Source organism: Orcinus orca, chromosome 17, assembly GCF_937001465.1.
Source record: "Orcinus orca chromosome 17, mOrcOrc1.1, whole genome shotgun sequence".
In the NCBI taxonomy this organism is placed as follows: Eukaryota; Metazoa; Chordata; class Mammalia; order Artiodactyla; family Delphinidae; genus Orcinus; species Orcinus orca.
Window position 1 is genome coordinate 53,802,215 of NC_064575.1, and position 23,628 is coordinate 53,825,842.

Genomic DNA, 23,628 nt, shown 5'->3' on the forward strand with positions numbered 1-23,628 from the left:
CAGGAGTTTGGACTCTATACCTGGGCGATGTGGGGTGGCATAGACAGGGAGAGCTCCCACCTTCCCATAGCAGGCTTGATTGGGAGCTTAAACAGACCTGCTCCCAAAGAGCCCCCTTTCAAGAAGTAAATGACCCCGAGGCCCAGCAGCCCCCAGACTGGCACCCCCTGCCCATCTCTATGATTATCTCCAAATAAAAATTCATTATTCCAGGGCTTCCCTGGTGGCGCAGTGGTTGAGAGTCCGCCTGCCGATGCAGGGGACACGGGTTTGTGCCCCCGTCCGGGAAGATCCCACATGCCATGGAGCGGCTGGGCCTGTGAGCCATGGCCGCTGGGCCTGCATGTCCGGAGCCTGTGCTCCGCAACGGGAGAGGCCGCAGCAGTGAGAGGCCCGCGTACCACAAAAAAAAAAACCAAAAAAAACTCATTATTCCAAATTGAAAGCTGAAAGCAAAAATAGGTTCTAAAAGATGGAATTCCCTGGTGGTCCAGTGGTTAGGACGCGACTCTTTCACTGACAGGGCCCAGGTTCAATACCTAGTCAGGGAACTAAGATCCTGCAAGTAGCACAGTGCAGCCAGAAAAAAAGGGGGGGAGGGTTCCTAAAGAGTATAGCTAACTTCATGATTGACAGATTCATGAAAGTTTACTAAGAGTAGGGAAAGCCAGCAATTTGGAGAGAAAGCTCTTACCTCCTTGGGCAAGCCTTTCTCTCTTCCTCCTTCTGCTGTTGGACCCTTGCTCCAGTCCAGCTGGGCATTTCTCATACTTCCGGGCACTCCTCACTCCCTGCCACCACCTCTACCTCCACCTTGGTCCCTGACTGACCCCCTCAACTCAATAAGGACTACAGTTGCAGAGGGGCCCATGAACAATATCTAGTGAACAGTGGCCAGGCTTCTGGTGACTAAATTCTACACCAAGCAGTCCTGAGCTTCCATTTTCTTGATCTAGAGCTGTGTGTCCAATATGGTAGCCACCAGCCACATGTGGCTTTTTAAATTTACATTAATTAAAATAAAATTCGGGGCTTCCCTGGTGGCACAGTGGTTAAGAATCCGCCTGCCAACGCTAGGGGACACTGGTTCGAGCCCTGGTCCGGGAAGGTCCCACATGCCGCGGAGCAACTAAACCCGTGTACCACAACTACTGAGCCTGTGCTTTAGAGCCCGCGAGCCACAACTACTGAAGCCCACGGGCCTAGAGCCCGTGCTCCGCAACAAGAGAAGCCACTGCAATGAGATGCCCGCGCACTGCAAAGAAGAGTAGCCCCCGCTCGCCGCCAACGAAAGCCCGGGTGCTGCAACGAAGACCCAACACAGCCAAAAATTCAGCTCCTCAGTTGCACAAGCCACATTCTAAGTGCTCAAGAGTCACATGTGACTCATGGCTACTCTATTGGACAGCGCAATTATAACATTTCCATACTTGCAGAAAGTTCTATTGGACAGGGCTATCTAGATGTTTCTCACCAAAAACCAACAAGGTCATAGGGTAGTTTTGTGTGTTTTAGGAAGAGGCATCCCTTCCTCAAGATACCTTATTGACCCCTGCAGAAAGAAAACAAGCAATAAATATTCAGATCTACAACCATGCTGTATATGGCGCCCACCGTTGTGCAGTGCACAACCCACTCCATTGTATGCAGCAAACTATGAAAGTCCTTCATTGATCCTTTGAGTTTCACTTCTCTCTGCCTTCACCACTTCAGACTATGGCCCCTTATCTTTTCCTTTCAGGGTGGGGATGGGCTGTGGTTTGCAATTGGTCCTTGTTATTAATTTCCTGTAGCTGCTGAAACAAATTACCACAAACTGGTGGCTTAAAACAACAGAAATTAATTCTTCCGTAGTTCTGGGAGCGAAAAATCCAAGGTCAAGGTGTCCTCAGGGCTGCACTCTCTCCAAAGTTTCCCTTCCAGCTTCTGGTGGCTCCAGGCTTTCTTTGGCTTTATAACTTCAATCTCTGCCTCTGTCTTCACATGACCTTCTCCTCTGTATTTGTGAATTCTCTTCTTCTGCTCTTTATAAGGACACTTGTCATTGGATTTGGGACACACCTGGATAATCCAGGATGACCTCATCTCGGGATTCTTAATTATATCTGCAAAGACCCTTTTTCAAAACAAGGTCACATTCACAGGTTTTTGGGGCTAGGACATGGACATATCTTTTGGGGGAGCCACCCATCAACCCACTAGAGTCCTCTGTATGAGTGTCTTAATTGCAACCTCTGAAACAGGAGGGAAGGGGGCAGGGCACAACCTTTAAAAGAATGACACAGCCGGTTGCATGGACATATATACACTGCCACATGTAAAATAGATACCTAGTGGGAAGCAGCCACATAGCACAGGGAGATCAGCTCCGTGCTTTGTGAGCACCTAGAGGGGTGGGATAGGGAGGGTGGGAGGGAGACGCAAGAGGGAGGAGATACGGGGATATATGTGTATGTATAGCTGATTCACTTTGTTATACAGCAGAAACTAACACACCATTGTAAAGCAATTATACTCCAATAAAGATGTTAAAAATAAACAAACTACAGTAAGATACCAAAAAAAAAGAAGAAGAAGAAAAAAAAGAAGGACATAGCAGGTTGAAGATACAACATAAACTGGTTAGAACCAACTAGGTCCAAGGTGGTGGAAGATGTGACTCCCAGTGGACCTTGAGCCTCATTATACGCTCATTGCAATACATTAGCATGATCAACGACACACCCACCGGCACCATGACAGCTCTGAGGCCGACCATAAAAGGCCAAAAACTGGGCAGTGCCCAGTTCCTGGAAATCCACATCCCTTCTCCAAAATAGTTGGAATAATTCTCCCACTCATTAGCCTATGAAATTACCCAGCCCATAAAAACTATCCACACCATATTTCAGGGCCACTTTCGCCTTTTGAGACAGACTGCATTCTGTCTATGGAATGTGTATCTCTCTCAATAAATCTACTTACCTTTCACTTTGCCTCTAGCTGTATTCCTTGTGAGATGAGACACAACCTGAGCTTCATTAAGTCCTGAGACCATGTGTGTGATTTCAATTAAAAGACAGTGGGTTCAAGTCCCAATCAGAATTTTAGCTGGGTTCAAGTCCCATATGAGTTGTGAGGTTTCATCCCATCTCAGACCAGTTGTGCGGTTTCACCTCCATCTGGACATGTTCAGCACTCCTGACTGACGAGTTTTCCCCTGAGTTAAACTGTTTGGACCCAAAGCCAAAGCTCCGTCACCACCAGGAGATACGCCCCCTGCTGCAAGCGGGTGGGTCCCCCTTCGTTCAGTACAGTGGAGGGCGACTTGCTCCTTCCCACCTCAGAACAATCTGTAGGGGTCCCTACACCTTCTCAGACATCAGGCACAGGTTCATCTCCATGTGAGAGTCTGCAGCCTTCCAAGTCCTCTCACACTATCCTATAAGGATGGCTCTGTTCAGCCACCGAGGTTTCAGGAGGAGAGTGAATTGATAAAGATGGGACTGGAGATGAAGGAAAGGGAAGAGATGAATCATCATCATAATAGTAAAAATAATGATGGCTGCTAACACTTATATAGTACTTATCATGTACCAACTACTATTTTAAGTCTTTTATGGCTGTTGACATTGTAATCCCAACAACTCTAGGCTGTAGATGTTCTAATCCGCACATCAGAGGTGAGGGATCTGAGGCAGAGAGAGATTAAGGAATGCGCCCAAGTATGAGCCGGTTCAAAGCCAGGACGTGAACCCAGGCAGTCGGGCTCCAAGAGACACACTCCAACAAGAGAAGACACTGCGTAGGCTGGACGTTTCTGGAGTCTTAGAGAAGCTGCAAGATGTGACAGAAGAAAGGTGCTTCTGAGAAATGCTACTGAGTCAGTCCTCAGCAGAGGAGGTGCAAGTAGAGCTTGGAAGTCCTTTTTAACGTCATTTGGTTAACAAATGTCTGGGAACAGGCTTTGAGCCAAGAGCCTGGGCCGTGTGGGGACCCGGCCGGTACTACCACATCCAGTCTCCATCTCCTCCTGTGTTTCCGCATCCAGCCAGTACACACGCATGAGTCAGTGAAGAAGTTCGGGACTTCCCTGGTGGCGCAGTGGTTAATAATCCGCCTGCCAATGCAGGGAACACGGGTTCGAGCCCTGCCGGGAAGATCCCACAGGCCGCGGAGCAACTAAGCCCGTGCGCTACTGAACCAGCTACTGAGCCAACTACTGAGCCTGCGCTCTGGAGCCCGCGAGCCACGACTAGAGCCTGCGCTCTAGAGCCCGCGTGCCGCAACTAGTGATGCCTGCGCTCTGGAGCCCGCGTGCCGCAACAACTGACGCCTGCGCTCTGGAGCCCGCGTGCCGCAACTAGTGATGCCTGCGCTCTGGTGCCCGCGTGCCGCAACGACTGACGCCTGCGCACCTAGAGTCCGTGCTCCGCAACAAGAGAAGCCACCGCAATGAGAAGCCCGCGCACCGCGACGAAGACTAGCCCCCGCTCGCCCCAACTAGAGAAAGCCTGTGCGCAGCAATGAACACCCAACAGCAGCCAAAAATAAATAAATAAATTTATTAAAAAATAAAATTAAATTATAAAAAAAGGAAGTTCATGATCAGAAGAAACAGAGCTCTCTCTCTCTTTCCTCCCAGCCCCCGCTCTCTCCCTACCACACGCAGACGTTTCTTTTCATCCTACTTCTGTGAAGTGTTGAGGGGGAGGAATAGTGACCCAAGGTGGCAGGAGTGCCAGAGACATGAGAAATGCCCAAGATAAGGAAGGCTTGAGCCCTCTGTGGGAGACATCAGAGGAGGGTTAAGGGGGCAGGGACAACTCAGACTAACCCCTGGGGATGAGGGTGGGAGCATCATGGGGACCTATATGTTCCAGTTTCACCAGGCTCAACCAAGCACACAGGCTGGGTTTAAGAGGCTGGTTTTCAGCCTGTCACGAATTACCAAATGAGCCCCACGAGAGTGGGGACTGGGGGCAATTCCCAACGTGCTGCCGAGAGCACCACAGCCTCACCCAGCGCGTTCACTCAGCTCTGTGACAGGAGGGTTACGAGCCCAGGAGATGGGGGTCCTGGCGTGTCACAGAGAAGTGCAGCTGTTTCCTTTCAGCATTTTCTAGTGGAAATTTCACAGTCATGAGCCAAGCTTGGGGGTAGTGGAGGGGGCTGGAACCTGACATAGTAGAATAACAGAGTTGACAGTAGCTGTTTCCCCCTGAGCTAGATCAGGACTCTCCTGGGTAGCAAAAAGCAATAGAATGGGCCCAGGTTTAAGAATCAGAGTGGTCTGGGGACTTACCTGGCAGTCCAATGGTTAAGAATCTGCCTTCCAATGCAGGGAACGCAGGTTCAATCCCCGGTCAGGGAACTAAGATCCCACATGCCGCGGGGCAACTAAGCCTGCGCGCTCTAGATCCCACACACCACAAATAGAGAGAAGCCACACTGCTCAACGAAAGATCCCGCGTGCCGCAACTAAGACCCGATACAGCCAAATAAATAAATACATAACTATTTTTTAAAAAAAGAATCAGTGGTCTGGCTGTGAGTTCTGACTCTAGCATTTTCTGTGTGACCTGAGGAAAGTTCCACAAACTCCCTGGGCCTCAGTTTCATATTCTGTGAAAACGGGACTAAACGCACCTCACAAGAGATGCTTATCAAAGCCATGCTCTGCTCACAAGCTGTCCTTCCTTCCTTCCTTTCTCAGCACTCCAGTGAGTGCTCTGGTCCAACATTCAAGCTGAAACTTCCCAGGACAGGCCTGCCCCTTTTTCTCCTTCCCTCTTCCCTCCCTGTTCTCTGGGAAAGGACTGGAGAACAGCTGCCACACAGCCCTGGGAGGAAAGCCACGAGGAGACCTGCCCCTCAGCAGAGCTAGCATAGCAGGGGGCCTGCGAGGCTGGAGGGTCTGCAGCTCGCCCAGAGCCCTCAGGCAGGCAGGCTCCACTCACCTTCTGGGGAGAGACTGCTGGACTCTCTCACCCAGTGATTTCCCAGGGCTCCTGGGCAGCAGGTGCCCACACTTCCCCTCCCTAGGTTACCTGTGGACAGCACACAAATAACTAGTCACCCAGCTAATGCCCAGGGATTGGCACTTCAGCCTTGCAGGAAAGGCCCATGGGTATTCGATGACCTCAACCCCAGAGAATGTGGGGAAATTCAGCCAGCGTGAGCAGGGCTGACACAGGCAGACCTGAAGGAGAGGTCAGTGCAGGCTGGGGCGTTCACAGGGTCAGCTCAGGTGTGGCTCAGTGTTACTATACCCCAGGGGGGTCAGGGTGACGAGAGGTGGCCCGGCGTGTGGTCTGGGAGCCCTGGTGCACTTGTAGATGTGTTGGCAGCTGCCAGGAGGAGGCTGAATTGTTTCCAGGTTGTTTTCAAGGCTTCCTTCTGCAGCTGTTGGGCCCTGCCTGTTCCCTCCAGGGAGATCTCTGAGAAGAGGCTCAGGGCCTTTTCCCAGGGCCCTACACGGTAGCCCTGGAGCTGTAGGCCTGGTCTCCCTGGAGTCCCCGACACGAGGCGTATGCCTGCCAGACTCTCCCAGAAGTCACTTCTCAGCCTTCCCCTACTGGGGTGGATGGAGGCCCACACAAGGTTGCCAGATTGAGCCAATGAAAATACATGATGGACAGTTCAATTGGAATCTCAGATAAATGACAAATAATTTTTTAGTAGAGGCATGTCCCATGCAATATTCAGAACATGGTTTTATACTAACAAAATATTAGTTGTTTTATCTGGAATTCAAATGTAACAGGCCATCTTGTATTTTATCTGGCAACCCTGGCCTCACTTCATTCTTTAAATTCTAAGAATGTCCCTCTTCTCTGCTTCTTATCTATGGGAAGATAACTGAACATCAGGGCACATGCGAGGCACTGGTATTTTTCATGTTATTGTAGATATTAACCTGGTTTTAAAACTCTGGAACACTACTGATGTTTGCATACATTTCTGAAGCTGAACTATCTTATTAACTCTGTATTTCACAGTGACCTACTGTAATGAAAACCTCCAAAAAAAAAAATGAAAATAAAAACCTCTAGTGGAAAATTTCTTTTCCTTCACGTTTGTTGAGGAAAATACTCTACCTTTGTCTTCTGTTCCTTTTAAGAAAAGCCCAGCTACCACCTTGTCCCCTATTTCCCTTTGGAAAGGGAAGCTGCTAGGCTGGTCCCAGCTTTCTCGAGAGGAGGGTTGACTGGTGAATGACAGACACCCCTGGTGTATGGACACCCTTGAAATTCTACTCTGGATTGGAGTGTATGAGGTTCAAGGCCCAATCCTAAGGGCCAGGGCCTCAGAAGGTCACCAGCTGAACATGCTTGGGGCTGCGGAAATATGTCCCGTTCACTTTTGTCTCCTGCTGCCCCCTTTCCCACATTTCCCCCCCAAAGTATTAGAAACAGCAATGTTCCAACATCCAGAGTCACAGGAGTAGGGCGTGGCCAAGGCTTCCCCCAGGGCAGGCACAGAGGTCCTAGGTCTCTGCCTCTGGCTGTGTGTCAGGGACCTGAACCACTTTCCAAATGCACCTCAACACGGAGGGTCGGCCCTGGCAGCCACCCGGCCCCTCCAAGGCCCAGCTGTTCCTCCAGGTCACTGGGGAAGAACCTTTGGGAACATCTGGCCCTCTCCAGGCAGTACCTTGGCAAGGGCCCAGTTTGGGCTCTCCCTGCCTCTCAGGAGAGCCAGCCCCTGCCCAGCCCCCTGCATCCTGGACGTAGGCCATCCTCAGCCACGTCAGGCAGGGCCTCCTGGGCCGGTCCTGCAGCACCCCAGCTGCAGGCTCCCCCCTCCCCCTCCCTCCTGCCTCTCCCCACGCCTCTCTCCCAGGATTCCTGAGGACTTTGTCAGGGTGCCTCAGGCCAACATCACACCCACCTTGGCTCAGACAGTGTGAGACAATGTATATGCCATCCAGGGGTGGCTCCAGTGAGCTCCCAGGTTGACATCTGGGCAATGGCTTAATAGCACTCACCCACCTGCCCTAAAGCCTATCTTCCATCTCTCATCAACTTCTTCCATCACTGCGCTCTTAGAGAGCACAGTGGCTAAGCTCTCAGTTTCAGACTGAAATGGCTGGGCTCTAATACTGGCCCTCTCACCTAGTAGGCTAAGTTACTTAACTTCTCTGTACCTCAGTTCTCTCATCTGTGAAAGGGGCTAATCATCATCGCTATTTCATAAGGCTGTTGTGAGGATTAAATGAGGCAATGCATGTAAGGAGCTTAGAAAATTTCCTAGCACATAGTAAATGCTTACTAAATGTTAGTTGTTCACTATTATGTAGACTGGCCAGATGTCCTCTGTGGTCACCCACATTTGGTCCCTGCAGTGGGCAGCACACAATACCAGGCATTAAAGGGCAGACGAGACATCGATGCTGTTGTTGTCATTCTATGTTTTGGGTCCCCTTGGAGAAAATCTGAAAGCACCTGCATAGTAGATTTCTCTTGTGCTTTGTGGCCACCTTTGCATGAATCCTTTGAATGTGCTTCCCGTGTTTGGGTAAGATCCTACATTAGATGTCCATCCTCCCCAAGGTAAGAAGCCAGAAACTCGATTTCCCAGCCTGCCTTGCAGTGGGGCACAGATTCATGACCCAGGTTCCACCAATCAGATGTATTCATGAGAGACTTTGAGGAAGCAGGAGCCTGCAGGCACCTCAAAGGCCAATGACTGTCCTCCATACTTTCCTGCACTTCTCCATAGAGGCTGTTATGGCTTGAATTATGTCCACCCTCAAAAAAAGAAGACATGTCGGAGTCCTAACCCTTAGTAGCTCAGAATGTGACCTTTGTTGAAGATAAAGTCTTTCCAAAGATGATCAAGTTAATGAGGCCATTAGGGTGGGCTCTAATTTAGCACCATTGGTGTCTTTATAAAAAGGGGAAATTTGGATAAAGAGACACACAGGGAGAACATCATGTGAAGATGCAGGCAGAAGTTGGGGTGCTGCAGCTGTACACCAAGGAACACCAAAGATTGCCAGCACCCACCAGAAGTGAGGGGAAAGGCCTGGAACAGACTTGCCCTTACAGGCCTCACAGCCTCTCAGAGGGAACCAACCCTGCCCAGACCTCGATCCTGGATTTCTAATCTCTAGAACTGTGAGAAAATACATTTCTGTTGCTTAAGCCACCCAATCTCTGGTACTTTGTTACAGCAGCCCTAGGAAACGAATGCAGAGGAGAAGCGCCTATGCTTCTGTGTCAAACGTAAGCTCTTAAGAGCAGGAAAGTTTGTCTGTTTTACTTGCTGGCACCTAGATGGTGCCCAAGAAATATATGTTCAATAAATGAATGTCCTCGGGACTTCCCTGGTGGTGCAATGGTTAAGAATCTGCCTGCCAATGCAGGGGACACGGGTTCGAGCCCTGGTCCAGGAAGGTCCCACATGCCGCGGAGCCACTAAGCCTGTGCGCCACAACTACTGAGCCTGCGCTCTAGAGCCTGCATGCCGCAACTACTGACGCCTGCGCACCTAGAGCCCGTGCTCCGCAACAAGAGAAGCCACTGCAATGAGAAGCCCGTGCACTGCAACGAAGAGTAGCTCCCACTCGCCCCAACTAGAGAAAGCCCGCGCACGGCAACGAAGACCCAACGCAGCCAAAAATAAATAAATTAAATAAATAAATAAATTTTAAGGAAAAAAAAAATGAATGTCCTCTTCATAGTTCACAGCCTCTTTCCCAGAGGAAGAAAAGGCAGTTGCCCAATGTCCTGTGGAGTTAAGCGGCCTCTCTCCATCCTCATGTGCAGACCAGAGCATAATGAGGACTGAAGTCACCCATCCAGATGGGTCACGGGGCCCTGCCCAGCAGGGTTCAGCCTACGGGCCACACCCAGGACTGTCTGGGAATGGGCCTCCTTTGTGTTAGGAAACGTGAGCCTCCTAGATTGTACACGGGGCTGGGTGTGTCCCGCACAGAGTGCCCTTTGTGCCTGGGAGAACGTTGGCCCCGTTTTGTCTGGCGGATGTCCAGGCACTGCCCACCTGCAGCCACCCCACCCCGGGGCTCCCTGCCTTTCCTCTCCAGCTGCACTTCCCTTCCTCATGGGGTGCGGCCACCCTACTGAGGGCAGGGCACTAGGGAGGAGGCCTGGGCTTTGCCAGAAGGGCGACCTTGGGAGCCCCTGGCTGGAGACCAGGGTGACTCCAAGGACAGCTGTCACGGAGAAGAGAGGGCTCTGGGATGGACTCACATGCCCGGCAGGCTGACAGAGCAGGGGCTGCTGACAGACCCACCCTGGGGCACCAGGAGCCCGGAGAGAGCTCCAGGCAGAAAAGCCCTTCCTGCTCATCCTGCCTGGGTAGGGTGGGGGACAGCATGAGCTGGCTTGCTGCTGGGGAGACACTATCACGGAAGGTCCACGATTATAATTGCAACTGTTCGTGTTCCTTTAAAAATTAAATTTAAAAAAACCCCCAAGAAATCTCATGCTTGTCAGAGCCTTCCTCCCCCGCTGTCGGCTCCCATTATGAATCCATGGCATCTTCTGCTGAGAGTTAATTACATGTTGTATGAAAGTTACAGGGCTTCCTTTTACAGTTTTTCCTCCTTGATGGGTCCTAACCCTTTTGGCTGCCTTCCTCTGCTCCCTCCCTCCCCATGCCGCAGGGAAGAAGGCACAACTGGCCTGACCTCCTGCCCTGTGCTCCCCAGAGCCCGGCTCTCAGCCCCACTGCTCGGGGCCTCCCTGAGTTGGTGAGCTGACGACAGCCCTGCCCATCCAGGTCTCATTTCCCACCGCGGGGCGATCCAGTACTGCCAGAGCGCTGGGGATTATGACACAGCACAAATGGAAGGTGTTATTAAAAGGGGCCACGTACTTCACCCACCTCCTGTGGCCCTCTTCCCGCCCCAAAAAGCGCGGATCAGGTGCAGGGTCCTGCAGCCTGAAGCCATCTGTTCTACGAGAGGGCGAGAGGGCACAGACGGGGGATATGGTCCCTGCCAGGAGGCAAGATGCCCTTTTTTCTTACAGCTCCCACCTGGAGCTGTCTTCATTCTCAGGATGGCTCATCTTTTCTCCTAGGAGGCTGTGACCAACTCCGGAAGCAACAAGTGTGGACTAATACCCTGAATTATTGCCTCTTTGCGGTGTTGAGTTTCACCTACTGACGAGATGGCTGAAATTGCACAGCTGCTGTCCCTCCCCCAGCCCAGCAGTTACAGCTCCCCTGGGTCTGGACAAGTCACAGCCCCAGAGGGCTGGTAGGGCTTTCTCAGCCAGCACCTGCCCTGAGCCAGCACACACCTCAAAGTGGAGAACTTTCTACTGTCCTCTGATAGCGCTCCCCTAAACAAATCAATAAAGGACACCTCAGGTTGTGAGTTAAAAGTAATCATGTCTATAACTACGATTCTCAACTAACGGCATGTGGAATACCCACTTGTTAGTAGGGTAAAGCTTTCCCTGTGGGCTGATGTCCTCCTGCAGCTACTCAATTCCAACCTAGGGTAGAGTCTGGGAATGTTAATTCGTTTTAATTATTAGCCTAATGTAAATTAGGAAACACAACTTGCTGTTACTGAGTTCCAAAATAAAATACAATTATGAATTTTCTATTCTTTTGAATATGTTTTGCAGCTTCCTGTCTTAGGCACAACCAAGAATGAACTTTATAAAAAGAATAATTTCTCTTCAAAGCAAAAGTGACTGATGTGAGAAACCATGCTGGATTACTGATGAGTGCGTTGTCTACAGCCTCTAAGGCAAGGGGAATTCAAACTCAAGTGTGCAGAGCCTATAAGAATGCAAATTCCTGGGCCCTGCGCCCAGAGATCCTGATTTAGTAGGCCTAGGGTTGGGCCTAGAATTCTGCATTTTTAAATAAGCATCATGGGTAATTCTGAGGCAAGGAGCCATCCAACTACATGTTGAGAAACTCTAGAGGGTTACGGCTATGGCTTATAAACACAGAAATCAGCTGGACACCCAGCAGCTGCTACTCTCCTCCCAGCCAGAACTTCCCTGGAATGTATATTCCAGGAAACTAGTTATATGTCTATTTTAAAAATAACATTAGGGTTTTTTTTCCTTGGTTATAAAGCTAATGCAGAGAATATATATAATGCCATAATAATAATTTTCAAAAACCACTCATAATCTCTCACAAGAAGGGGGGAGATTTCTAACATTATGTTGATGTTTTTCTTCCTTGTATATTTTTTATAAAGTTGACAACATATAGAATATATCATTTTATTTCATTTTTTCCCATGTTACAAATTTTTTTCTGGAAATATCATTTCTAAAGGCCATATAACACCCCCCTCATGTAGATGTGGCTTATTTTAATAACCATCCCTAACTACTGGACATTGAAGTTGTTTCTAATAATTATTATAAACAACACTGAGATGAATACCTCAGTGCATAAGGTTTTATCAACTTTTTTTTTTTTTTTTTTTTTTTTGCGATATGCGGGCCTCTCACTGTTGTGGCCTCTTCCGTTGCGGAGCACAGGCTCCGGATGCGCAGGCTCAGTGGCCATGACTCACGGGCCCAGCCGCTCCGCGGCATGTAGGATCTTCCCGGACCGGGGCACGAACCCGTGTCCCCTGCATCGGCAGGCGGACTCTCAACCACTGCGCCACCAGGGAAGCCCTTTATCAACATTTTTGATGACTTCCTACAGCTGAATTCCCAGTTGTGAATCACTGGATTAAAGGATATGAATGTTTCTGAGGCTCCTGATAGATGGACTGCCAACTTACTGTCCCAATTTGCCCCCTTGCTGGCACAGGGCAGAATGCCCATGTTGACGACCTTCTCAGCCTGTGCGGCAGCCTGTTTATCAAAGGTATGGCTCTTACCATATGTTATGGGTTGAATTGTTTTCCCTAAAAAAGATATTGTAAAATCCTAATCCCCCAGTACCTGTGGATGTGACCTTATTTGGAAACAGGGTCTTTGCAGGTGTAACAAGTTAAGAAGAGGCTATTAGGGTGGGCCCTTACCCAGTATGACTGGGGTTCTAATAAAGAGGAGATTGCCATATGAAGACGCACACGGAACACCACAGGCTAACAGAGGCAGAGATTGGAGTGATGTAGCTGCAGGCCAAGGAATGCCAAGGACTGCCAGCTATCTGAAGCTAGGAAGAAGAGCCAAGGAAGGAGTCCACCCAGAGTCTCGGAGGGAGCAGGGCCCTGCTGATACCTTGATTTCAAACCTCCAGCCTCCAGGACTCTGAGCAAATACATTTCTGTTGTTTCGAGATACCCAGTTTGTGGTGCTCGGTTATGCAGTCCTAGGAGACTAATATACCATATGTTCCCTGGATTGGTGTCAGATGGGCCAAAAAGAGCTGAGGTGAGGTGCAAAGGACAGTTCTTACTCCCTCTCCAAAGGATGTCCAATGCAGCCCATTAATCTGTCCTTCCTGGGAACATTACCTGCTCCCATTCACAGAAGCAAGAGTCCAGGGCCCCGATATGTGGCTCTGGGACCCATCACACACTAGAGCAGGGTCTGATTTAGTGTTTTCCCTCAGGGTAACATCTCACACGGTCAAGGGGCACACAAAATATAAACTTTGCATTTGTCTTCAAACTCTTGGATTTGACTCAATGAATAAGTATTTATTAGGCTCTTTCAACACCTCCTGCACTAAAGGCTCATTCAGCAGCTCAGACATGCCAGTGTCTGGGCAAAGGTCATCTTTGTCACTGATTAGGCCTCAGAATGATTCATTATCAGGTTTCTCTCAGGCCTGAAATCCACGATTGGTTAGCAGATTGTGCTGCTCTTAAATTCCTTACCTCTCCTAGAGATGTTGGTCTTTGCTCCAGTGGCTTCTGAAAAAGAGCTCAATGCTCTCTGTTTGACCTTCTTGACCTTGGACAGAAGAATCCCAATTCTTCTTGACCCTAAACCTAAAGAATCCCAATGGAGAAGATTATACACTTGAGGAAGTTGTTATCCCAACAGTTAGAAAGTCTAAAACATTTTAAGCTACCCTTTACTGAGCACCCACCAAGTGTCAATTACCTCCTCTGGTCCCCACAAGAGCCCTAAGAGGTAGGTATAAGGATCTCTATTTTACAGGAGAAGAAACCAAGGCACAGACAGATCAGCAGGTGGCCCAAGGTAGCAGAGCTCAGACACGGCAGAGCCAGAGACGGAACCAGATTTTCTGACACACAGTGCCCCACTCTCTGCTCCATTACGTGGTCAAGGATGGCTGAAGAAGGTCAACTTTTCAGTGGAGTGATAAACGCTACCAAGGGATGCCAGATGTTTTGAGGAGTTACGCCCAATCTTTCGAGGCAAGATATTCCTCATTCGGCTCAGTTTCATCTCCAACTTTTCTGGCATGTGCAGTAATACAGGACTTTGTTACACGACCCCTGAAAATAGTCTAATCTCTGCTAATTCATCTCCTAATTTTGTATCTCACTTTCAATATATCTATTCCTCAGAAGCTGCAAGGAAAATGAGCCCTCTAACTACATACCAGGAATCTCATATTTAATGGTGTGCTTTGAAAAAAGTTTTGTGAAGGGTTGCAGCCCTTATTTTTTGTATGACTGTGGATTTACACATGACATGTTAGCTTCAGTTAGGTCCACCTGCATTCCTGGATGTGCAGGCACACGCAACGGGCTGGCTGGCTTTAGTGAAGTACACTTAGGCTCCATCGACCCTTTGCCCCAGTTCCAACTGCTGAGGGAAGATGCACAAGCTCTCCCTGCTGAACAGCTGCCAGGTGTCAATCAGGATAACAAGCCAGGGTCCCAAAAGCTGGGCGGAACTGTCAGGCAAAGAGCAGCTTGGGTCAAAACCCAGGATGAAGCTCTTGTGGAAGCAGCAGACACAGCAAACAGGAAGTGCCCTCAGACACAAAGGAGGCTATCAGGCCAAGCGTGGGGCAGAGGAGGGCAGAGGTGACGCTACTTCACTTCCCCATGAGTTCCACCAAGAGGGAGTTGCAAAGATGAAACTCTGGGCCTCCCAGTAGGCCTCTGAGTAGAGAGGGAAGTTGAAGACAGTAAAACCTCTCAGGCCAGGCAAAGCATGGTAAGGGTTACGTGCAGGTGCGGAGGGCTACAAGTCCACAGATTGTGGAATGGCAGAAAAGAGCTTCACCCAGATCGTGATAACTGTCTCTCTGACAGATACATGAGAAATCAGAATTTAAAACACTGGAGGAAGCAGCCTCTACCAAGAGAGTTCTCAGCATGAAAAAAAAGTGGAAGTTGGGGGTTGCAGTGTTTGTGGCTTAAGTATCCGGCCACAGCCCCCATTCTGCACCTGGCCTTAGCCTCCTAGGATAACCCCCACTGGTCCAGCCCACCAACTTCCCCGAAGGGCAACCACACAGGGCCCGGGACCTCCTGCTACTAACACTTTCCATACAGATCCCCAGCCAGTATTTCTGCCCTTTGATGTCACAGGGCTCTGCATCTTGTCCCACCTCAGCAAACTAGACCCCCTGGCTTCCCAAGAGCTGTTATTTTTAACTCTTCTACAGAGGCCTGGAATACAGAGCTTCCCAGAAGTCTGGCTCAATGCTATTTTGACCTGGCAGGAATGAGCCACCCATCCACACACTTGGGAGAAGGCTGCCCAAGGAGAAGGGGGCCGGGAGCTCTTGCTCTGCCTGGGTTTGAATGGGGGTCACATGGGGCAAGAGGCAGCTCACGTGGTCCTGTGAGGCCATACTGACAAACAGCTCTGGACAGATCCGGATGGGTTTGGTTCACCCAGCTGTTGTGCTACTTCTGCCTGCAAGATGAGACACAACACCCCCTCCATGGGCTGGCATCACTTGTCGAGCCGTGGCTTTGGAAAGAACGGCAAGTCAAATCCCGGAAAGAGACTAAGAATAAATTGCAGCTGGAGGCCCACTAACGGCAGTTGTGTCTTGCTCATCCTGGGGGTCAAGGGAGGGTGGGGTGAGGTGGGATGGAGTGGGAGAGGAGGAAACCCAGGTGCCTGTGGAGCTTTGCTGCCTTTCTGTCTTCCTGGCTCCTCTCCCTTCTGACAAGGGCAGAGAAAACTGTCAGGGTTAAGGAAGCTTCTAGGTGCCGCTTAGGCCACTGCAGGTGGGTACTTTTTAAAGGGTCTTTTGCCCTTCTTGAGCATCCTAGAGCCACAGGAGGCAGCCTCTCAAAGTGGGTGCTCAACACAGACAGTGGCAGACCAGAGCACCCAGAGGCTCCAGCCTCTTACTCAGAGGAAGAAGCCCAGGCTCCACATTCCTTCCTGCAGCGAATCCATTTTCTTTCCTCTGAGGATTCTGGCCTGATTCCTCAGGTAGTAGGAAACTCACCTTTCCAAGGACTGCAGTTATGTCCTTGGCATGTTCTTAAAATTCTTCTTCCTTCTTTTTACGCCTCCTTCCTTCTTCCTACTACTCTCCCCCGCCTTCACTGGGCAGCCACCCACCATCAACTTACTCAGCCTCTCCAATTCTTTGACCCTTGGACAGACATCCTCTTTGAGGGGTGGGAGGTGGAGGTGCCTCCAGCCCTAACCCCATCCCACCGAGGTCAGCGGAGGCCATTGGGTCAGGCCAGTGCATTTCTTCAGGTCCAACCCTAAGCAGGCAGGGCCAGCCCTCCAGGCTTGGCCAGAGCTGCTCCCATCAAAGGGATCTGGGCCGCGTTCTCCAGACACGAACATTCCCTGGTGGCCTGAGGCCGAGCGTGTCCACCCGCGGTTCTTCTCCTCCCCCAGAAACGTGGCCTGGGGCCTTTCCCAGCAAAGGCCTCTCCCTCCCCCACGCCTCCCCAAGCCACCCACCCAGCGCCGGCTCCAGCACGTGGCTCCGGGCGCAGATTCCCTCCCCGCCCAGGCAGCTCCGCAGGGCGTTTTTCACCCTCTCGTTTCCCCTACCTCCCGTGACTTCTTGTAAAAAGCTCCGCTGGTCCCCACCCACCTCCACCCTCCCGCGGCTGCCAGCCCCGGCCAGCCCCGGCCAGCCCCGTACCGCCTCCCCCGGAGGTAGCGCTCTCTCCCTGCCCCTGGCAGCGGGCTCCGCTTCGGAAACTGTTGACTCAGAGGGTGGCCGGGCGGCCAGCGTCTGATGTCAGCTTGGATTGGGGCCAGGGGAGCCGAGGGGCCGGGGGAGGAGGGTGCCGGAGGCGGGCGGGAGCGGGAGGCGCGGGAGGCGCGGGAGGCGCGGGAGGCGGGAGGCTGGAAGCGCTGGGCGCGCGGGAGGAGCCAGACGCCGGTCGCGGGGCGCGGAGCCGGGCCCTCCCGGGGGCCGCTCGGCCGCGGCGGGGGTCTGCGCTCGGCGTCCCGGCTCCGCGCTGCGCGCTCGGCGGCTGCGGCTGCCCAGGCGCCCGTGAGTCACGGTGCGTCACCGGAGCAGATGCCCGGGGAGGCTGGAGGCTCCCCGGCTCCCGCTGACTCATCAGAAAGCCCTGCTCCGCGGCCAGGGAGGCGGGGGGCGGGGCGGGGGAGCGGCCCGGGCCGGCGGCGCGGCCCGGGCCGGCGGCTGCCGAGGTCGTTTGAGGCGCTCCGAGGCGGAAAACCCCAAGAAGGCGGCTGCGGCGGGGGCGCTGGGGGTGCTCGGCGGGGAGCGGGGACGACTGGCAGCGACCGGGGCCACCTGCGGCGCGGGCTGGCGGACGCCCCGCTGTCGGGAGGAGGCGGTTCCGTGGCTCCAGCACTGGCCTCGGCGGCGCCCGAGGTCACGGGGTCCTACCCCTCCCTTTAAGACTTTGGGTCTGTCTGTGGGAAGAGACTGCGCCGGCATCCAGGGACTCGACGCTCTCATCCCCTGCCTCAGTCTTTCTACCCGTCCCTCCCCAGGGGAAGCTGCTCTGGTGCTGCGGACACCACGTGCTGGGTCAAGGCCTGGCCTCAGCTCTTTCCTGTCGCTGCCTGCTAACCACAAGCCCCCCTGACACTCCGGAAATGGAGCGGACGGGCCAGAGAACTATCAGGAAGGGGCATGAGCAGAGAGGATTTATCTTTGTGGCTGTCCACCCTGTCCTGGAACAGGGACAAATTCTGTAGCATTCAGGAAAAGCGTGGGGCTCCTCCACGCAAGACGCCTCCACCCCGCCCCCAGAGACAGGCTGGGGAGGAAGAGGCACAGAGGAGTGTGATCGTCCCCGCCCTTCCTGCATCTACAGCCTGGCCAGGGAGACAACCCTGCGCACACCAGGGCAGTGACAGTCTGGGAAGGGGGTACAGGCGCTTCCAGAAGGCGCTTCCAGAAGGTGGAGGCTTCCTGGTGGAGCTGGCATTAGGGCAGGGACCTTGAAGAGGAAGGATTTCAACAGATGGGGAAAGGACATTCCAGATGGAATCAAATGCCGGGAACCAAAACCTAGAAGGGGAAAGATCAGGGGGAGTTCTGGGAACGGCAAGCAATCCAGTTGGACTGGAAGAACTGAGGCGCACAGGAGCATCAGGGGCCTCGCCCGGCAGCACGAACGTGGATCTCAGAAGCAGGCACAAGTGGCCCAGAGGGACCTGGAGTCACGCTGGGTTCCTCCCTCTGTCCCTGGGCACCGAGTCATGCCAGTTCCCAGACGGGTGGACTCTTTCCAAGTGTTCCACAGTCCTGCTCAGCCACAGCCGAAGGAGCCTTCCTGCCTCGGACAGCTTTTATTAGTTGGTCTCTAACGCAGATCCTCCTTTGTTCAGATATCGAATGCTTTCCCATTCTGTCCTTTGACCACTGTCTGTTTGTATTGATCTCCCTCAGTGTTTCTCAACCGCGACAGCACTCTGGAATTACCTGGGGGTGCTTTAGAAATCACAAATGTTGACACATGGGCTCCCTCCCAGAAAGGTGATTTCACTGGTCTGGGGTGGAGCCCAGGCATCAGCATTCTTTCACTGGGCAGCAGGAATGAGAACCACTGATGCAGATGGTCACCGTCAAGAGTGTCCAGATGAGGCCCACACTCCCAGAGCGGGGGCCCCCTGGCCTTCAGACTTCCCAACTCCAACAACCCCCCACCTCCCCCGAGAGCGGCCTTGGCAGATCTCCAGGAGCAGTTGGGCTCCCCAAGGCTGGAGTTGAAACGTGTTTCCCAGGCATCCACTCTGCAGCTGAGGCCAAAGTTTCCAACAGGAAGGGAGGGTGAGGCTTCTGTTTGTTTCCCAAGAGCCAACTGGCCTTTCAAGCCAGTGATAACAACCATGAACCTCACTGGCAGGAGAACCAGGCATCAGTAGGAACTGCAGCCATTTCCTGTCGACAAGGCATACCTGGAAGGGGCCCTAGGTGGAGGTGGCACCACCTGTGACACTCTGTCCTCAGAGGTGGAGGAGGACCCAGCTAAGGACAGATTGGGGACCTGGGCAACAGGTCCTCTGCTTTCTTATGGGCAAAAAGGAGGTGATGCTTCCTGCCTCAAAGGTTCTTGTGAGGGCCCTGAGATAAATCACCCCAGCGTGGAGGTAATTTTCAGTAAGCATTCTTTTCTTCCTGTTTTGCTAGTAAGTCACAAATTTAGGGAAAATGTCCATGTCTGGGCCTCTCAGCTCTCTCAGCATTTGTCCACCCGCACCTCCCCAATCTACAGGATTTGGGGAGGACCCCGAAACCATATCTGAAGCCAGGGGTAAAGGAAGGTCAGGCTGAGGAGCTTGGCAGTGGCCTGTCTGCTGCAAGGGAAATGACATTAACAAGGGGGGAACCAACGGCCCTCTCCCAGGACTGAGAAGCAGAAATATGGCCTTGAACCTGGGGAGGATCTACAACTAGGAAGAATTTCCTGACAAATGGCAATGCTGCCTAAAGGACTCATGAGAGTTTGTGAAAGTCAGAGATCCATCCTGGATACCTGAGCCTGTCACCACCAAGCAGTGTTGTGTTGCCATTTGACAGCTGAGAAAACTGAGACAGCGACATTCAGTACCTTGGTGAAGCAGGCACAACCAGCAAGTGGCAGAGCAGTGACTGAAATGTGACAGACCAGCAGTTAAGCATAGTGGGGCAAGACCTCCCCCCACCCCGCTTTTTGACTCTAAGATCTTGGGATTTTGAGTTTTTCATCTCAAGCCTTGTTTGCAATCAGAGCCCTAGAAAAGCCAAACTTAATCCTAGGGCTGACGCATTTAACCCAAAGAGAAAGTGTGTCACTGAAGTGCTTGTGCACTCCTCTCCCTTTGAATCCCCATTACGGAGGAGGAAACTCTATGAAGGGTAACTAGTGTGTATTGGAAGGTCTTTCCTGGGCAAAATGAGGGCGAACAAGAGATTGTCGAAGGCCTTGGGAAATGCAGTAGAGACGCCACGAGATGGCCCTTTCTTGGATTTAGGAATGGATAATTCTTCCCTCCCTTAGAATTCTCCCCGGCACATCTCCTGGCGTCACAAGGTTCCTGGTGTGAAACCTGCGGGCCTACTGGGAGGTTAGGTATTCCTTTTCCCATTTCACAGATTAGGAAACTAAGCTGGACCGAGGCTGGGATTCAATATTGGTTGGATCTGACTGCATAAATTCCTTCCCTCGTTCCTGAGAGAGGACTGACCACCTACGGCGGACACGACTGCTAACCTGGCCGCCCTCCCAGGCCAGACTCTCCCCGCTGCAGGGCGGCCCGGGGCGCGGCGGAGCAGAGGAGCAAAAGGAACGGAACCGGCGCGACGCGCACACGCCGAGGCCCAGGGCGGGGGCCCCCGAGCGCCAGGGAGGAGCGCATTTCCCTTCCCGCTCCCCTGGGAACCCGGAGCGGGGGGAGGGGGCAGCCTCTGCCCTCCCCATCCGCCCCGGCCGCCAGGTGCCCAGAAACTCGGCCTCCGCCCCCTCCCCCCGCGCCTGTTCCCGGCGCAGCCCGTATCTCGGCAGTCACGTCTCCCCATCCGGCTCCAAAGTACGAGTCAGCCACGGCCCGGCCAACCCCGCGGAAGGGCGGAGGCAGGGAGAGGGAGGGCGGCGCCGGGTGCGGAGTGGGGGCAGACGGCCCGGGCGGGCGGGGCCGCGCGCTGCACCCCCCTCCTCCCTGCCGCGCTGCGCGGGCGGGTCTGCGAGGAGCCGGGTACCGCCCACCGCGCCAGGGTCGGCCCGGACCTAGGGGCGAGGCGCTGGCTAGGTCCGAGCAGCGCGGCCGCCGCCCCGGCTGGGTGCTCTGCGGGCGGGGGGCGGGGCGGGTGGGGAGGCCCGGCGGGGAAAGCCGGGAGGCCGCGCCTCCGGAGCGGCGCGCGGGCGGGTGTTGCTGGGGAGAAAAGCGCGGCCGCGGCCCCGCCCCGAGCCCCGTGAGCGCGGCGCCCTCTGCTGGTGCGGCCTCAGAAGTGCACGGAGACTCCCCCCGCATCTACAGCGACTACCCGACTGCAGAGGCAGAGGAGGGCTCCGGTCCTGCTGTAGGTTCGTAGAAATTCCTAGTTAATTAAAGATCTCCATTCTCTTTTAAAAATAATAATAATAGGGCTTCGCTGGTGGCGCGGTGGTTGAGAGTCCGCCTGCCGATGCAGGGGACACAGGTTCGTGCCCCGGTCCGGGAGGATCCCACATGCCGCGGAGCAGCTGGGCCCGTGAGCCATGGCCGCTGAGCCTGAGCGTCCGGAGCCTGTGCTCTGCAACGGGAGAGGCCACAGCAGTGAGAAGCCCGCGTACTGAAAAAAAAAAAAAAAAAAAATTCCAAAACGAGTGCTGAGCATTAGAGGAAAATTTGGAAATGTGGAGAAGAAAAAAAGAAAACAAATTACTCATAATGCCTGTTTTAGAATTTTACTGTCTGCCCTTCAAGTACTTCATATCTGCAAATCTGTGTGTGCATCTTTTATAGAATTTTAAAAGTACAATTTTGTCAGCTTTGTGAACTCATAGGCCTTGTTTTGTTCACTGCACCATCCTCAGTGTCGAGAACACTGTTTAGCAGTGTTCTGAGTGCTCAAAAACCAATTGTTTCTACCAACATGGGATCATGCTTTTCACACTTTCAAGACCATCATTTTTAGCATGCTTAAATTTTCTTGTATGCTCCCCTGAGTAGTAAAAGATTGATGATAAAATGGTCCACTAGCCCCCTTCTAGAATTTGAAGGAATGTGTTTGGAATTTAGAATTATTCACAGTATCTGTATAAGGTGACCACCCCCCACACGCCACCACCACCAGCTGCGGGCTCTGGAACAGCACAACACCCTGTAATCAAACACACCACATTCCTGCAGCAAAATGTGTGACTATTCGCACCAACTAGGATAAACAAACACTATAAACAGCTTCATGTCCCTTCAGGCAGGTTTTGATGCCAAATGAGTTTGCACCGAACTAAACAAAAAACTTTTGAGTTTCCAGAACATTTTGAATTTGAAGAGACTGCACTAACCTCAGGTACAAGGGTCTGAAGACGTGAGTCTCTGCTGTGTGCGCTTGTTTTCCCATTTGCCTCAGTCTGTGCTCGGTAATCACAGGTAATTGAGGTGCCAGCTGATGAGATGTGAGTGAATGTGGGGTGCCCTGTGAAAGGGTAGGATATGGTTGGATTAGACTTTTGGATGTGGCCACACCTCCTTCTCTACTCCAGGCTGCCACCTTCAAACCAATGGACGTCACCACTTGTGTGGTTGCCTTTGTTTCTTCCTGGATTCACTTCTAGGGCTACGCTTGTCCCAGTGGACCCCACCTGGGGATTTTGGAAGAGAGCCGAAGTCCCCCAAAACACCCGCACCCACCTATGACCAAAGGGGCACGACAGTAACTTCTCCAAAAGGGCATGTCATTCGGCTGACATTCTTTGGTTGTGCTGTTACCACACGCACAGAACCATACGCAGCCTCTGGGCTGGGCCTCTCTCTGAACTCCAGACTGAGTACCCAGCCTCCCACTGATATCCCCACTCCAAAGTCACCTCAAATGCAAACATGTCCAAGACCACACTCACAAGCCTCCCCTCAAAACCTGGTCCTCTTCTCTTGTGACCAACGTGTCAGTGACCGAGCCCATTATCCAGTTACACAAGCTAGAAACTCAGAGGCATCCTCCCCCTTCGTCTCCTCCATCCTTATATCCAACTCACCACGTCTTGCCCATTTACCTCTGAAGCAGCCCTTCACTGCACCACCACCATCTGGTCCCAATGCCAGAGCCTAACCAGGCTGCCACGCCCAATTCTTGCCCTCCTCAGGTCCTTTCTCCACAATGAAGCCAGACAAATCCCTTCAAACACAAGCTCAATTACTTCACATACACTGCAGGACCACCAGGAGAGGCTCCAATGTTTATGGCTTCACCTAGGATTTCTGCAGAATCGTTTGACAGCTCTGAAACACAGCCCACCTCGAGCTATAAAAGGAGTAACGCCACCCCCATCTTTCTTAGGATAAAAATAGAAATCCATCAAAAGGCTGGTAGAGCCCTGCCTGGGCTGGGGCATCCTACACAATGCTTGTGCTATGAGTCTCCATCCTCCAGGAGCACTGACCTTCTTCCTCAGGCCCTTGAATTTCCATCTCCTGGCCTTTGCACTGGCCGTACTCCTTGCCTGGAACATTCTCCCTCCATCTCTTCACCTACTTAACTCCACTCTTCATTCACATCTCAGGGCAACTATCATTTCACCGGGAAATCTTCCTGACCAAGCCAAGTGCCCCATCATCTGCTCTTTAGCACCAGTGCTGTTCCTTCAAAGCTGAGACTCTTTTGTAGTCTTGCATGTATTTGTTGATTCCCTCAGGACATGGTCCTGTCTGGTTTGCCCATCATGGTGTT

The 23,628-nt window shown here is 52.4% G+C and overlaps 1 protein-coding gene across 1 annotated transcript; it reads left to right on the plus strand.

Annotated features, from left to right (window-relative positions):
* The first annotated feature begins 17,031 nt into the window (after positions 1-17,031).
* On the plus strand, positions 17,032-17,851 carry LOC125961711 (translation initiation factor IF-2-like). Its single transcript, XM_049700507.1, has one exon. The coding sequence runs from the start codon at positions 17,032-17,034 to the stop codon at positions 17,665-17,667; it is 636 nt and encodes a 211-aa protein (XP_049556464.1). The 3' UTR covers positions 17,668-17,851.
* The last annotated feature ends 5,777 nt before the right edge of the window (positions 17,852-23,628 follow it).

Bases quoted from the DNA above. Each gene is read 5' to 3' on its own strand.
- LOC125961711 (XM_049700507.1), top strand. From the start codon at position 17,032: ATGTCAGCTTGGATTGGGGCCAGGGGAGCCGAGGGGCCGGGGGAGGAG.